Source organism: Leptodactylus fuscus, chromosome 5 (assembly GCF_031893055.1).
Source record: "Leptodactylus fuscus isolate aLepFus1 chromosome 5, aLepFus1.hap2, whole genome shotgun sequence".
NCBI classification, from domain to species: Eukaryota; Metazoa; Chordata; class Amphibia; order Anura; family Leptodactylidae; genus Leptodactylus; species Leptodactylus fuscus.
Genome location: NC_134269.1, coordinates 41,769,818 through 41,786,295, shown reverse-complemented (window position 1 = coordinate 41,786,295; position 16,478 = coordinate 41,769,818). Strand labels below are relative to the sequence as shown.

At 43.0% G+C, this 16,478-nt stretch overlaps 2 protein-coding genes across 2 annotated transcripts in view; both read right to left on the bottom strand.

Moving 5' to 3' along the window:
- The window catches only part of ARHGAP25 (Rho GTPase activating protein 25), a 64,491-nt gene extending 58,821 nt beyond the window's left edge, over positions 1-5,670 (bottom strand). Inside the window, exons 1-2 of the mRNA XM_075273030.1 lie at positions 5,376-5,670; positions 722-809 (exon numbers count right to left, since the gene is read on the bottom strand). Coding sequence (XP_075129131.1) covers positions 722-809; positions 5,376-5,558 — 271 coding nt within the window. The 5' untranslated portion in view covers positions 5,559-5,670. The remainder of the gene's footprint in view (positions 1-721; positions 810-5,375) is intronic.
- The window catches only part of LOC142202758 (gastrokine-1-like), a 474,099-nt gene that overhangs the window by 199,032 nt on the left and 258,589 nt on the right, over positions 1-16,478 (bottom strand). The gene's annotated exons all lie outside the window — the stretch shown is intronic.

The window sequence follows — 16,478 nt, the reverse complement described above, 5'->3', positions numbered from 1 at the left end:
TGTAACATGTTGATCAGTACATGCCATTTTAGCTGGTGCAGGTCATTATGCAGTCGTGCTTTGGGAACTTTCTAGAAGACAGATCATGTATTGGTTCTTGATAGGTGGAATGAAGTTGGGCCTAAGAATTGCACCGCAGGACAAGTTGCTTGTTGCCCAGGATACCCATGACAGGAAGGGGCGCACTATTTAAGGATCCGTTCTAATTAGCTATGTCTCCTGTCATGGATGACAGACCTGGAAATCTGGGTGTTGGGCTACAAATTACATGTGAAATCCTAAGTAGCTAGGTAAGGCCTGGTTCACATCTGCGTTCGGTATTCTGTTCAGGGAGTCCACTTGGGGACCCCCTGAACAGAATACTGAACACATTAAAAAGCGGTGAGCATTGAAAGCACAAGGACCCCATAGACTATAATGGGGTCCGTGTGTTTTCCACGTGGTGTCCAAGTGAATTATGTGGAGAGGAAGGTAGTGCAAGCAGTACTTTTTCTCTCCGCATGATTCGTGTGGACACATGGAAAACACACGGACCCAGTTATACTCTATGGGGTCTGTGTGCTTTCATTGCTCACTGCTTTTGCATTCGGTATTCCATATGGGGAGGGGGGTCCCAAGCAGACTGAATATAGAACACAGAATTGAACCAGGCCTGAAAGTATCAATAAGTAAAACAAATCCCATTTCCATTCTTAGAGTGCTATCACTTACTACAACTTACCTGGAATAACCTCAAAGATGAATTTTCCTGCATCATCAGGGCTACAAGACACCTCGCTTACTGTGCTTCTTACTAAATACAGGTAACCCTATGGAGGGCAAAACACAAAAGAGAATGTTAAGAAGAGACAAAGAATACAATGCAATCAGAAGAACTTTGGTGTAACTTGACAATAATACTGTGTACAGTACCTGACTGTGACATCCTGTTATAGAGAATATACAAGACTGAAGAATAATCATATAAAAGCTGCTCATGATGTCAAAACCATATAGAAAGAAGAAGGAAGTGAAACTCTAAAACACATATAAAAGACTCCAGGACTGAAAGTGTTAATCACGATCTACCAAAGACAAGATGTGGACTGGAGTTGGATATGCTCAGAGACAGTGACTGCGGCGAATATCACAGTTTGTCTTCAGTCACACTATGAGTAAGAGCTAATGCCACTCGAAACGCCTAAGTGTTTTGGAGACCGTCATCCTTGTTTTTAATGTTGGATTAAAGATACGTTTTTATTTCAGGGGTCTGATACAGGTCCTGGGCACACGTTTTTGTTTGCATTTTTCTGTTTAGGCACCGTCCAAAAGAATGGACTGCACAAGGACAAAAAAATAACTCTTTATAGTGAATAGAACCATTTACATTTCTGATTTTTTTTATAGCCATTCAAGTTTATGGAGCTGTAAAAAATAATGCATTGCACACAATCCAGGCTACAATGACACGACCTAGAGTTCCATCCACGTGGCGTTCCAGCTTTGTTCCGATAAACCTAGCGCGGGTCCGGATATTGGATTGGAATGGGACAGAATCTTTACCAAAAAAAAAACCTTGCAAAGCACTCAGATGCCATGTGAATGTAATCCAAGTGCTTTCCATTGGAAAAATTTGCGTCCACCCCCTGTCCTGCAGACTTGTCATGTACATGAGGTCTGACAAATTCAGTCACTGCAAGGTGAATGGGATTGTAGCAAATTCCATCCACACTTACGGAAAAATATGCGCAACGGGTACGCTGCAATTTCCAAAACAAATTGCGGTTTTGGGGAATTGCAGCATGTCAATTATATCTATGGAAATACTAGCAGTTTACCTATAGGTATAATGGAAGGAAAAAATCCACAGTGGAAACCTGCAAAAGAGCGCTGCAGGAAAAAGCACAATGCACTTTTCGCTGCAGCCCACTATGTGAGGTCCTAGCCTCAAACTGATTTACATTTAAAATTTTCTATCAGCAGAGTTTCATTGGTGTAATTCAGTGTCATACACGGATATTCACATCCATTGAGAAGAATATGGCATATCTTCAAAAAAAGAACATAATCTTCAAAAAGATCTCTAAAACCGTATACTTCATATGGTGCCAAACATAAGACATGAACAAATGCCCCAAAATGAAAAGGGGTAAAACAGGCCTTCGGCCAGAGGTAATACATCAATTAATATCTGTATTGAATATAAATAAGTCATAAAGTACCAAAAATTTCATCAAATGTTCCTGCACATATGTAGCACAATCCCCATATTAGATCATCATGATCTAAGCAACATAATACAAAGCATACAGTTATATATTGATAAAATTCATAGAAATATACTACTGTATATACTCGAGTATAAGCCGACCAGAATATAAGCCGATGCCCCTAATTTTACAACAAAAAACTGGGAAAACTTATTGACTCGAGTATAAGGCTACGAGGGAAATGCAGCAGCTACTGGAAAATTTCAAAAATTAAAATGGCTGAGTTTTTGGGTGCAGTAGATGCTGGGGAAGGGGAGGGGGTGTTTTGGTTGTCTGTCTGCCCCTTCCCTGAGCTTGAGGACTGAGTTTTTTTCCCCCACTTGGAATTCAGCCTGGCTGAATATAGGGGATATGCAGTGCTCCTATTAACCCCTTCCTGACGGACCAGGAACACTGCAGATCCCCTATATTCAGTAGACCGGGCACTTTCAGACACAGGGATACCTAATGTGCTTGACTCGAGTATAAGCCAAAAACTGTGCTGAAAAATTCGGCTTATACTCGAGTATATATAGTATATATAATTTCATCATCAACATAAACAAATGTCACTGTACGTATCGGTATACTACCTAGAAAATGAACTCTCATGAATGGAGAGAAAGGAAGTAGAAAGTACGAGGACCCCTACCCTTCTGCTTTCCTTGCCTTACCACTTCCTCTCTTTTTTTCCATCTGTGACCCCTGTGCTATTAAAATTAGATTTGTGGCATATGTGTCTAGGAGATGAGAATAACTATAAATGTATTTATGTATTACCTAGTACAGATACGTTTCCTAGCGCTCTATATTCACTCCTATTAGTCATTTGGGCTAATAATATAGAGGGTTTTTTTTTTCTATCCCAGACACCATCACCCAATATAATGAAATCCATAGGGAGCCAGTCCATGCAAGGCAGGAGGAAACCCATGCAAAAATAGGGAAAGGTCCACATACTGAAGGTAATATCTGTTTTTTGCTACATGCATATACACTCACCGGCCACTTTATTAGGTACACCTGTCCAACTGCTCGTTGACACTTAATTTCCAATCAGCCAATCACATGGCGGCAACTCAGTGCATTTAGGCATGTAGACATGGTCAAGACAATCTCCTGCAGTTCAAACCGAGCATCAGTATGGGGAAGAAAGGTGATTTGAGTGCCTTTGAACGTGGCATGGTTGTTGGTGCCAGAAGGGCTGGTCTGAGTATTTCAGAAACTGCTGATCTACTGGGATTTTCACGCACAACCATCTCTAGGGTTTACAGAGAATGGTCCAAAAAAGAAAAAACATCCAGTGAGCGGCAGTTCTGTGGGCAGAAATGCGTTGTTGATGCCAGAGGTCAGAGGAGAATGGCCAGACTGGTTCGAGCTGATAGAAAGGCAACAGTGACTCAAATAGCCACCCGTTACAACCAAGGTAGCCAGAAGAGCATCTCTGAACGCACAGTACGTCGAACTTTGAGGCAGATGGGCTACAGCAGCAGAAGACCACACCGGGTGCCACTCCTTTCAGCTAAGAACAGGAAACTGAGGCTACAATTTGCACAAGCTCATCGAAATTGGACAATTGAAGATTGGAAAAACGTTGCCTGGTCTGATGAGTCTCGATTTCTGCTGCGACATTCGGATGGTAGGGTCAGAATTTGGCGTCAACAACATGAAAGCATGGATCCATCCTGCCTTGTATCAACGGTTCAGGCTGGTGGTGGTGGTGTCATGGTGTGGGGAATATTTTCTTGGCACTCTTTGGGCCCCTTGGTACCAATTGAGCATCGTTGCAACACCAAAGCCTACCTGAGTATTGTTGCTGACCATGTCCATCCCTTTATGACCACAATGTACCCAACATCTGATGGCTACTTTCAGCAGGATAATGCGCCATGTCATAAAGCTGGAATCATCTCAGACTAGTTTCTTGAACATGACAATGAGTTCACTGTACTCCAATGGCCTCCACAGTCACCAGATCTCAATCCAATAGAGCATCTTTGGGATGTGGTGGAACGGGAGATTCGCATCATGGATGTGCAGCCGACAAATCTGCGGCAACTGTGTGATGCCATCATGTCAATATGGACCAAAATCTCTGAGGAATGCTTCCAGCACCTTGTTGAATCTATGCCACGAAGAATTGAGGCAGTTCTGAAGGCAAAAGGGGGTCCAACCCGTTACTAGCATGGTGTACCTAATAAAGTGGCTGGTGAGTGTAACTGTGTGCTTTGTAAGTGTGCTATCATAGTTACATACCGTAGTAGATGAGGCTGGATGAAGACATCAGCCCATCAAGTCCAATTTATAACCCTACAATCCCTTACAATGTTAATCCAGAGGAAAAAAACAAAACAAAACATGAAGCTTATGCCAATTGCCCCATTTCAGGGAGAAAATCCATGTTTTTAACGGAGCACACCAACCCATTAGTAACTGCATTATCACATGTGAGGGGCTGAAGGTAAAAAACTTGGGACAGATCCTATTCCTGTCCATTTTGTGGTTCAGGTCCATAAATGAAATGAATTAGAGATGAGCGAACACTGTTCGGATCAGTCAATCCGAACAGCACGCACCCATAGAAATGAATGGAAGCACCTGTGACGCCGGCCGCCGGCAAAGTCAGCGTCACAGGTGCTTCCATTCATTTATATGGGTGCTTGCTGTTCGGATTGACTGATCCGAACAGCGTTCGCTCATCTCTAAAATGAATGTGTCTTTGGAGGACACGGGTGGCATACAGAGATCGTCCATGTGCCTTCCATGTGAGGTTTATGTGCATGTGGCCTCAACAAAATTACACTATCATCTTCATTAATCAGTTATAATGGAGAGGTGGAACCTTCAGTTCTCCGAAAGAAGAGGATGAGGCATCCCATCCATGGGCCACGTAACAGCTACATTTCCTCCGTTGTACAATGACTGTATCCTTGGAGGGTATACAAACTACACAAAGAGGTTTCTATGGCTGGATCAGATACTCTTGTTCGGGTTAAAAAGGCATTGCACAAGAACCCAACCACTATAACAATCTATAGATATGTACTATATGTTATAACTTATTCTATCAGTCTCTGCTATGTATGGTGTTCAATATGTATCGAAAATGACAGCGTAAAAGAAGGATTCAAAGGAGGTTGCTCTTACCTGGGGTTTGCTTTCGACTTCATCTTTGTAGAAGAAGAGATATTGCCCCTTCAGTACAAAGTACCTCTGCTGCCAGTTCTTCACAAATGATTTTTGTTGCTTCTTCAACCAGCCACACTTCACTGGCTTCTCCAAGGAGTTGTGAATCCGTGCAGAAGGCAAAGCATGATCACTGTTCATCATACTGACTGACCGCACTGTAGGACGGGACAATGAAATAGATGGTGACCACCGAGGGTTAAATGTGCGTCCAAGTATATTGTAAAGGTTGTAACAGCATAGACAATATCAGAGTCCCGTCATCATGGTGCAGCAAACAGGGTCTGTGTTATCACAGGAACTTGGGTCGAAATAACATCTGGCTTTAGAATCTTTAAGGAAGTGGCCAAAAAGTAGGTTTCAAAATATACTTCCTCTAATGCGTAGGAGTGTTATTTAGTGAGTAGAAGGGCAGATAAAAATAAGTCCACTCTTCATAAGTCTATGCACTAACACTGTACTGCTTACATCGCGGCATGTCATGAGCCTTAGGTTTACTTGCGTAAACATGTTTTTCCCCCAAACTGTGGAAATCGCTTGATATAATTATAAATAGAAGTTACATAGAATTTCACAACTAAATGTCTTGACTTTAGTAAAGGACAGGTTCAAGCAAATTGGAAATTCGTGAGGGTCTTATGAGAGTGATGCATACACTTTCACCCGTCATCCATTTCTACAGTCAGAGAAGTGGGGGTATAACATGAAGCTCTTGGACCACAATGCAAAATCTGTATCAGAGTCCCTCACCTAACATGTGCCATTTATAATATTATGTCTTCCTTTGTGGCAGATGGGCCTTTGGGCAGCCCGGACAACCATACCTATAACCCTGTTAGGAGGCTGGACGCCAAATTAGGCTTTTTATTACCTTGGCAAAGACTGACGTGGTAGACAGATGCCTCTATACCACAAATGTACATGGTCAGGATAGTAACAAGAGGCACAAGGAACTGATCTCTCATTGGTGACATGGTAGTACCAAAGCAATAGATGCCCATAGCTTTTCTTACCACTGTAGTTCCCATATAACAGTGGCACAATTGGTATTAGAGCCCATTCCATATTTCTGACAGCATAACAGTGGCCGCTATTGTTATCTATAGGATTGTGAACCATATGTAATCTCAGCTATAATGCGCATAAGTATTATGTCACATGCCATTACCAATGGCTTGGTACTTTGACTAACAGAGGGAGGTCTCAAGTGGAAGACCCTCTCTTTTAAGGCACTCATATAATGTGCAAGGGTATATGGATAGGAGTTCTTCACTTGGGACAACCTTTTCTTTTTTGTTAGTGCCAATGGCCACACACTTAGAACCTGGGGCACATGCCGTGGAATGAACTATGTGGTCACTACTTGTACAAGGTCTTTATGGACTTACAAGATAGTGGATAGATGGGCTCAGAACAAACAGTGGCAATACTCTGTTCCCCCCACAGAGCACACAAGAAGCAATGCTACACCATACGGAACAGAAGTATCTGCAAAATGTTACATGTGAAAAAGATTTGATTTGGCCATAGTCCTGTAACCCAACTATATTATAAGCTTACCGGCTGCACAATATACAATGCACAGACAGGTGGTTCTGTAACCATGTCAAGCAAATGAACAAGAAACTCTAATAAGCCACAGATTTCAGTTCAGTATCTACAGTAAGTGCCCATATGTCCTTATCAGTGTCACAGTGTTATAGTATATAATATACTGTAAATGTGCACAGATTGATTTCTTATCCCAAGTACACAGCCTTACATGGATCTACATTGAACTTCATTTACAAATACTCCATTCTACATTATATAACTTTGGATATCTCACAGCTTACATAAATGGTCACATTGGCTAACATACAAATTATTTTACACTTGGTCTGACCGCAATAATTGAATATCTTCAGAAACTGGTTCTCTTTAAAGGGAGTCTGTCACCGGAATAATCCCTATCGATCTATATAGACAGTCAGATATTCAGGGTTCACATGACTAAAACACCTTTTTTCTTCCCGACCCGTGCCTCCATTGCTGATATATTCAAGTTTTTCATGATATGTTAATGAGCTTTTTGGTGCAACAAGGATGTCCCAATCGCTCTCATCATGCCGAAGAGCAACCTCCCTGCTATGATTGACAGGGCCAGACATTGTACGTCTCAATTAGAGATGAGCGAGTACTGTTCGGATCAGCTGATCCGAACAGCACACTCCATAGAAATGAATGGATGCACCTGGTACTTCGGTTTTGACGGCGGCCGGCCGCTTAACCCCCCGCGTGCCTGCTACGTCCATTCATTTCTATGCGAGCGTGTTGTTCGGATCAGCTGATCCGAACAGTACTCGCTCATCTCTAGTCTCAATCATAGCAGGGAGGGATGGAGGGGCTAGGCATTGGAAAGTATAGCTCTATGGTGTGGTGAGAGCAATTGCGACTCCCTCGTTGCACCAAACAGCTCACTAGTATTCCAGGAAAGAAGTTAATATCTCAGGGTCTGATTGAGAAGCCGAGGAAAGTGTTTTGCTCACGTAAACCCCAGAAACCCGGGGCTGTTCTGGTAACCGATCCAACAAAATTGGCAGCGAACCATAAAAATTATTTGCAAATTCACCATGCCAGAAACTGTCTGAATGACGCAGTAAGAGGAATGGGAGATTAGCAGGCAGAGCTGTAATCTCAAAATCGGTAACTATAATAGTTCAAGAAGGTCTAGAGAAGATTGTTGACTTATAGCCAGGTGCCCAAGGAAACAGCACTATCAACATACAAACTGTTCAATTGCCGCTGATAGTCCTGACCACTGAACTTTCTACATTTGGACTAGTTACTATATTGTAGCGTGTACCTTGGCATTCAGTAAGGTGTTTATTAATAGCATCTGATAAAGGCACTCGAGTCCTTTCAACGAATTAGGAGCAATTCTAAATGAGTCCAAAACCAAGGCATGGACCCTTTCAAGGTTTCTAGTTGGCCAATATGGAGTTTCCCATTAAAACATCTAAGACAAATTGGTTGATTATAGTATAGATGTCTGTCCGGGTTGACCAACTTGTTTTATTAGCACAGCATGGTGGGCGATGACATTGTAGGCATGTGACTACCTTGTTCTGTGGTCTACACGAGCCCTTAGTACATTACTGGTACCATCAGTAGGAGCTATACAGTAGAGACACTCAATCATTTATACAATAAGGTGTAACTTCAATGGAAAATAGAAACTTCACCGCGCTTATACAGGGTTAGGCAGGGAGGTATGGATGATTTGAACGGGGCGCCACGCAAGGTGGGGATAACCTTGGTGGATAAAGAGTGGGGGTATCTGCTCATCAGGAGCCGCCATTTCAGTAGCAATGGAGACGTGGTCGATAGAGAATCGTGTGTTCGTGTAAACACCTTTATTGGAACGGGCCGTTCTGTCAGTCAAACACAGAGACGTTTCCGGAATTATTTCAACGTTGGTCATCATGTACCCGGAACTGCACTTTCGGCCGTAATCACTGTTTTAATTTCTTTTTTTTCTTTTGTTTTTCTTTGATTTTTATAATGGCAACATCCAAGCTAAACATTGAAAAAATAAAATTTGAGTTTCGTTGAAAAATGAGTGTGTAACTGTTATTTCAAATCATCCATACCACCCTGCCTAACCCTGGTGCACAGTACCTCTATGAATGCTTGGATACTCTCCTTCTTCCTAATTCTATAACAAGAAGTGGTTGTTACCTTCCCCATTCCAAAAATAGTGAATCTGTAGAACAGTGCTGGTCACTTATTCTACAAGTCCGCTTGCTCTCATTACACATTACCCTTCCTTCATGTCCTGCCCATACTTCAGGGACAGAAATTGCCTTCTTGAATCTGTGCCCATGCTGCTGGGATCACAGGACATCAATAGTTGTTTCCCAGGCGAGGCTTGCTCTATCTATTTTATTCTCTTTCTTCCTCTTATTCTCTATTGTAACATATCTGCTTACTCAGACTGGAATTACATTTAATGGAGTGAGTCACCTACACAGATGCATATCCCAAGGGATTTTTACGCACTTGAGTTTTATTTTATTACTTTTTCCATTATTTTGATTGCCCATTATAAATAAATAGGCCATTATTTCACTATGACGCATCTTGCCAGTACTATGGTGCCATCAACCGCCTGCGCTACAATGATGGCTATTCAGCAATGGCTCACTTTGCTGCTCTGGCTCACAGAGGAGGGTCCCAAACTAGGAACTGCCATCTATAACAGCCATATGTCCTAACATATGGACATGAGTTGTTGTAATTCCAAAACCCTTTTAATACCAGGACATGGAAGGGTATAGGAGAATAATAGGATACTGATCTTACTAATATTATAAATGTGAAAGTTTGTGTGTTTGGATGTTTGTGGGTTTGTGTGTTTGGACTATCACAGCCAAACGCTTGTACGGATTTGGCTGAGATTTTGCACATACCTAGATATTTACCCAGAATGAAGGATAGTCCACCTCCCGAGCCGCGCACTCCCCCAACAGCCCCGTCGGGACCGGCGAAACGCTGCTCCAGCTCCGCTGTAGGCCTCTGATGGCGTCTTCGCTGGTCTGTCCGCAGCGCTCCCATTGGTGCATGCCAGGCTTTGGGCGGGCCTGTGGAGAAGCAGCACGGCCCCATACGTCCATGGCAGTGTGTGGGCGGGCGCGCTCTCCGCTCTCCAGCCCGGCCAGCATAGCACCTACACACAGCTCCGGAGCGCCGCAGCCATGCTGCCTGCCCTGCTTCATGTATGCCACACTCAACTACTAGGCATACCTCCCAACCATCGGCCTGACACCTATGTCAGTGGAGTGAGTGATCGGAGCGAGCGGCAGGGGAGCATGGGAAGGTTGAGTACAACTATTTCTTTGTGTTAAACATCGAGGGGGACATAATGTAGGGGGCCTATGAAACTGGGGGCAGATGAAGGGCAGGGGGGAGAACAGCATGACACTGGGGCAGATGGGGGGACAGGAGAACGGCATGACACTGGGGCAGATGAAGGGGGGGGGGGACGGCATGACACTGGCCCAGATGAAGGGGGCGGGAACGGCATGACACTGGGGCAGATGAAGGGGGGAAATAACAGCATGAAACGGAGGTCAAAAGTGGGGGGACATGAAACTGGGGGCAGAGATGGGGGGACATAAAGCTGGGGGCAGCGATGGAGGACATGAAACTGTGGACAGTATATATTTCAGAACTGGAGAGATACATATGAGATAATATCTGTTATCATACGCACAGATATGTTTCAGGACTTCCTTTCAGCAATCCTGTTAAAGAACATCACAGTCACTATGTTGCCATAGTTTCGTTTAGTTCAATAGATGTTCGGAAGGTCCACTAAAGGGTAGTGGCCCCAGTTGACATTCTTGTGTCCATCCATGTACACTCTATATCAGGGGTAGGGAACGTACAGCTCTCCAGCTGTTGCAAAACTACAACTCCCAGCATGCATACTGGCTCTGCTGTTCTGGGAACTCCCATGGAAGTGAATGGAGCATGCTGGGAGTTGTAGTTTCACAGCAGCTGGAGAGCCGAAGGTTCCCTACCTCTGCTCTATATAGACATTGCAGCTGTGACACAGCAGGCACTTCACCGTCACATGACAGCAGTCTTAAGATTTGTTATACTAGATCTCAGCCTTGCTCACTTCTGAGAAATAAATAGCAGATAACATTTAGTTCCATAAGATTCAAAGAATTTCAGATTTCAGAATGATGCAGGGTAACTACATGAGGTATACAATGACTTCTTGAAGCTTTACATACTTGTACCCGTATATGTGAGAACAAAGCACTGACTTTACAGACACAAAGAACCAGGTGGGCCCAGTGCAAAGGTCTCATAAATAAACCTCCCCACCCCACCGCAATCACCATCACTTAGACACATGTGACCTGTCAAACTATAATGCCTCCTCAGTGGCCCTAACATAGTACACTCAGTGGCCAAAAGTCACGGGAAGGCATGTTCCAATGCCGGTTATGTTGGATATGATGCTCAAATAGTGTGACGCGATGCAACCTATGGCACTAGTGTCGCCAGGATATCTGAGCTGTCTGATACAGACAAGTGTCTTGTGAACATGGCAGCATGTCGTGAGTTAAGTGACTTTCAACAGGCTTCAACAGTCGACGCGGCAACACAGAGCTCGAAGACTGGAATGGGACCGTGACCATCGTCATTGGACCATGGAACAATGGCGGCATGTGGCAGGGTCTGATGAATCACTATTCCAGTTGTACAGAGCCGATGGGCGTGTGAGAGTGTGGCGTATGCCTTATGAAGCCATGGATCCTGTATGCCAACAGGGACGTATCTAGGTGGGATGTGGCTCTGGCATGGTCTGGGCCGTATTCACATGGTCGCAATTGGGCCCCGTTGTCTGGGTGCAAGGATCAATGACCGGTGCTGGATACGTGCAACTTATGGCAGACCATCTGCACCCCTTTCTGGTGTTGGAGTTCCCTGATGGGGATACCGTGTATCAACAGGACAATGCAACGTCATCACTCGATGGTGACATGGGACTGCCTTAATGTACACACCAGTGACCTCACGACAATCAATATCCCTCCAGAACTCTTCCACCACCTTGTGAAGTCCATGCCTCTTCGTCATGCTACAGTTATCAGGGCTCGCAGAGGGACAACCCGTTATTAACGGCGCATCCGGCTAACATAAAGCTAACATAGCATTTTTACTGCACAGTGGAAGCCTTGAAAACAAAACCCATAAGAATATGGCGGTATGTAATTTTTTACATTTTACAGAATAATAAATGGTACCGTTTTGAAGTAAAACTTGTCATGCAAAAACCGGGCCTCCATATGATAACATATATGGAAGAGTGTAAAAATGATGGCCTCTGGATTGCAGGGAGTAAAAAGAAAACTAAACCATAAAAAAAAATGTCTGCAACACATAAGCAATGGCTTTATAGAAAAAAATAGGCGGTTTTAATGATTTGTCAGTGCTACAGGGGCTTTTTGTTATTTAGGAGACAACTTTGTGGCTTTAAAAAAAAAAAAAAAACACACGAAAAGTGTGGTATAGTGGAACGTGATGGAACAGTCTATAGGACAACGTGGCCAAGTGGTGGTAGCTATGTCACCATGAGTAACAGCATGACATGGATTAATATGATGGACTGGGCTGCAGGACATGTCTGGTAGTACAGAAGATTATTGGCAACTGTTGGGTTAACTGCCCTTTGTCTGTCTGTATTACTGCAGCAGTCAGGCTCACATGACAGATATTCTCCCACACTCATATTTATTATTTCTTAGACAAAATTAGATTATCGCCAATGAAAGAGTTAACTGTCTTTTGTTTGTCTCTCACAGCACAGATATTCTCCCTTACTGCTGTATATTATTTATATCACTATATGCATGTAAGTGATTAAATCTGACTACACTGTGTTATTATGAACCAATGGTAAAATATCCAGCACGCCCCACACTAATGGATGAATAAAATATAACTTTTACTTCACATTGTTAAAAAAAGAAAAAAGAAAAGTTTTTTCTTACAGCATGGATCCAGAAGATAAAAGCATGAAGGCCTACGCGTTTCGAGACCCGTGCGGTGGTCTCTTAGTCATGGCATAGTCTCTGTGTTATACTTCTCCTACTCCTAGCATTTCACTTAATGCTCTGTATCATACATTGATGAATAACACAACCATCCCCTACTTCCACCATTACTGATATGCCTCATGTTCCAGTTCACAGCACCTTATATACTGTATATGACAACAGCACTGTAAGGTGTCAGCCTGCCACTGACTATTGGCTGAGAGGTTGTCAGCTGATGTCAGAACGTCACACTGACTCAAAGACGCATGCCATGTACATGTGGCCACAGCTATTTTAGTTTGTTGCAATGTATTCAGTTTTGTTAAGAACAATTTGGAATATTCGGGTCGAACCTGGATCAGAACAAATTGTTTCGCCCATCTCTAGTCATACACTGGCAACATATTTTGGTCATTCGCCTTCCCATCCAGTCAGGGAAAGGTGCTGAAGCAATGTACTTATCTTTTCTCCTGGTAGCTTCTCAAATAAAATGACTTATGCTAATCTCTAGGTATCCTACTTATGCCCCTGTGCTCGAAGGGGGCAGTCCAGCCGTTTTACCTTTGCAATGTAACCTACTTATTTACATTGAGCTGCACCATATTAGCTACTTGACTAAACTTGCTCTTTTATGTATATTGCGAGCCCCATATAGAGCTCACAATATACAGTGTTGGCCAAAAGTATTGGCACCCCTGCAATTCTGTCAGATAATACTCATTTTCTTCCAGAAAATGATTGCAAGCACAAATTCTTTGGTATTATTATCTTCATTTAATTTGTCTTCAATGGAAAACCACAAAAAGAATTGTCAAAAAGCCAAATTGGATATAATTCAACACCAAACTTAAAAAAGGGGGTGGACAAAAGTATTGGCACTGTTTGAAAAATCATGTGATGCTTCTCTAATTTGTGTAATTAACAGCACCTGTTACTCACCTGAGACACCTAACAGGTGGTGGCAATAACTAAATCACACTTGCAGTCAGTTGAAATGGATTAAAGTTGGCTCAACCTCTGTCCTGTGTCCTTGTGTGCACCACATTGAGCATAGAGAAAAGAAAGAAGACCAAAGAACTGTCTGAGGACTTGAGAAGCAAAATTGTAAGGAAGCATGAGCAATCTCAAGGCTACAAGTCCATCTCCAAAGACCTGAATGTTCGCAGTGTCATCAAAAAGTTTAAAGCCCATGGCACGGTGGCTAACCTCCCTAGATGTGGATGGAAAAGAAAAATTGACAAGAGATTTCGACGCAAGATTGTGCAGATGGTGGATAAAGAACCTCGACTAACATCCAAACAAGTTCAAGCTGCCCTGCAGTCCGAGGGTACAACAGTGTCACCCCGTACTATCCATCAGCGTCTGAATGAAAAGGGGCTGTATGGTAGGAGACCCAGGAAGACCCCACTTCTTACCCAGAGACATAAAAAAGCCAGGCTGGAGTTTGACAAAACTTACCTGAGAAAGCCAAAAATGTTTTGGTAGAATGTTCTCTAGTCAGATGAGACAAAAGTAGAGATTTTTGGGAAAAGGCATCAACATAGAGTTTACAGGAAAAAAAGAGGCCTTCAAAGAAAAGAACACGGTCCCTACAGTCAAACATGGCGGAGGTTCCCTGATGTTTTGGGGTTGCTTTGCTGCCTCTGGCACTGGACTGCTTGACCGTGTGCATGGCATTATGAAGTCTGAAGACTAACAACACATTGTGCAGCATAATGTAGGGTCCAGTGTGAGAAAGCTGGGTCTCCCTCAGAGGTCATGGGTCTTCCAGCAGGACAATGACCCAAAACACACTTCAGGTCAGCACTAGAAAATGGTTTGAGAGAAAGCACTGGAGACTTGTAAAGTGGCAGCAATGAGTCCAGCCCTGAATCCCATAGAACACCTGTGGGGGAGAGATCTCTTGATGGCAATTTGGAGAAGGCCCCCTTCACATCTCATGGACCTGGAGCAGTTTGCCAAAGAAGAATGGTCTAAAATTCCAGCAGAGCCTTGTAAGAAACTCATTGCTGGTTAGCGGAAGCGGTTGTGCTACAAAGTATTAGGCTGAGGGTGCCAATACTTTTGTCCGGCCCATTTTTGGAGTTTTATGTAAAATGATCAATGATTTGACTTTTTTTTCCATTCTCTTTTGTGTTTTTTCATTGTAAGCAAAATAAATGAAAATATTAATACCAAAGAGTTTGTGCTTGCAATCATTTTCTGGAAGAAACAGAGTATTATCTGACAGAATTGCAGGGGTGCCAATACTTTTGGCCAACACTGTATATTTTTCTCTATCAGTATGTCTTTGTTAGTATGGGAGGAAATCCACGCAAACACGGGGAGAACATACAAACTCCTTGCAGGATTCCTCCTCCGTAGCAGGATTCGAACCCAGGGCTCCAGCACTGCAAGGCTGCAGTGCTATCCACTGAGCCACCGTGTTGCCTCCAACTATACTTGCTTTTTTTATGGACTTTGAGACCATGTTCTCAAAGTAGTTGCCCATTTTACTTCCCCCAATATCTGGCAGTAGAGGTATAATGTACATTATTCGGCCTACCCCCAGCTGTTAGCCTATGAGCTATAGAGTAATTTCTCTCTCGTGAGATTTCTGAACATATTGTCTGTGGTTATTTCTACCTAGTAATCTGCCTCCGTATCAACCAGAACAACAGGAAACAGTTATACAGACGTTTCAACACTGTGCAAGTGTTCAGTGGAGGTGCATGATACAACTTGGAACCCCCCAATATATCAAATTGATCTTTAAAGGGGCTTTCCAGGAATCTGGCATGGTTCCTAAAAACTATTTAATGGAGCAGATCTAACAAATCATGAGCTCAGTGTTTTGGATGGAGCTTTGCAAAAGGACAAAGTACAATCATGTGGCCTTCCAATGGCTAAGATCTCTTCAAGAACAACAAGTAATCCACTGGGAAACAGATCTAATCTGTCTCTTTGTTACAATGAAAAAAGGGAGTGAATACATTAACTATTTCAAGGATCATTCCAGAAACATTTTCTGCTATATTTGACATGAGCCTGTGTGTAGTGACAGCTGTATTGTGAAGTTATGTGCTCTTCTCTGAAGCACTGACCTCCTCTTTGCTTCTCTGTGTGAACGAGAGGACAAACTATCAATGCAGGTCTATGGGGGTCAGATTGAGGCTCTAATAGCATTGCATTATGAGTTTTACCTCCTGTTCATACGGGAAGAAATTTGTGAATCAATGGAGGAAGATTGGAGTTTAACGCTCCAAAAAGGAGCACATAACTTCACAATAAAGCGGTCAGTACTTACATTACACACATTTTATTTACTGGAGTGTGTCATTAAGTATGGATTATGTTCTATGGAAGGACACATACTATAAAAGGCAGATCACATAGCTACTTTGGTGCCCCTAAAAATAAGGGTGGGGTGGTCAAGGCTCGTTTCGTTCCATACTCCTGCAAGGATTTCCTTTTCCTTTTACGAAGTTAG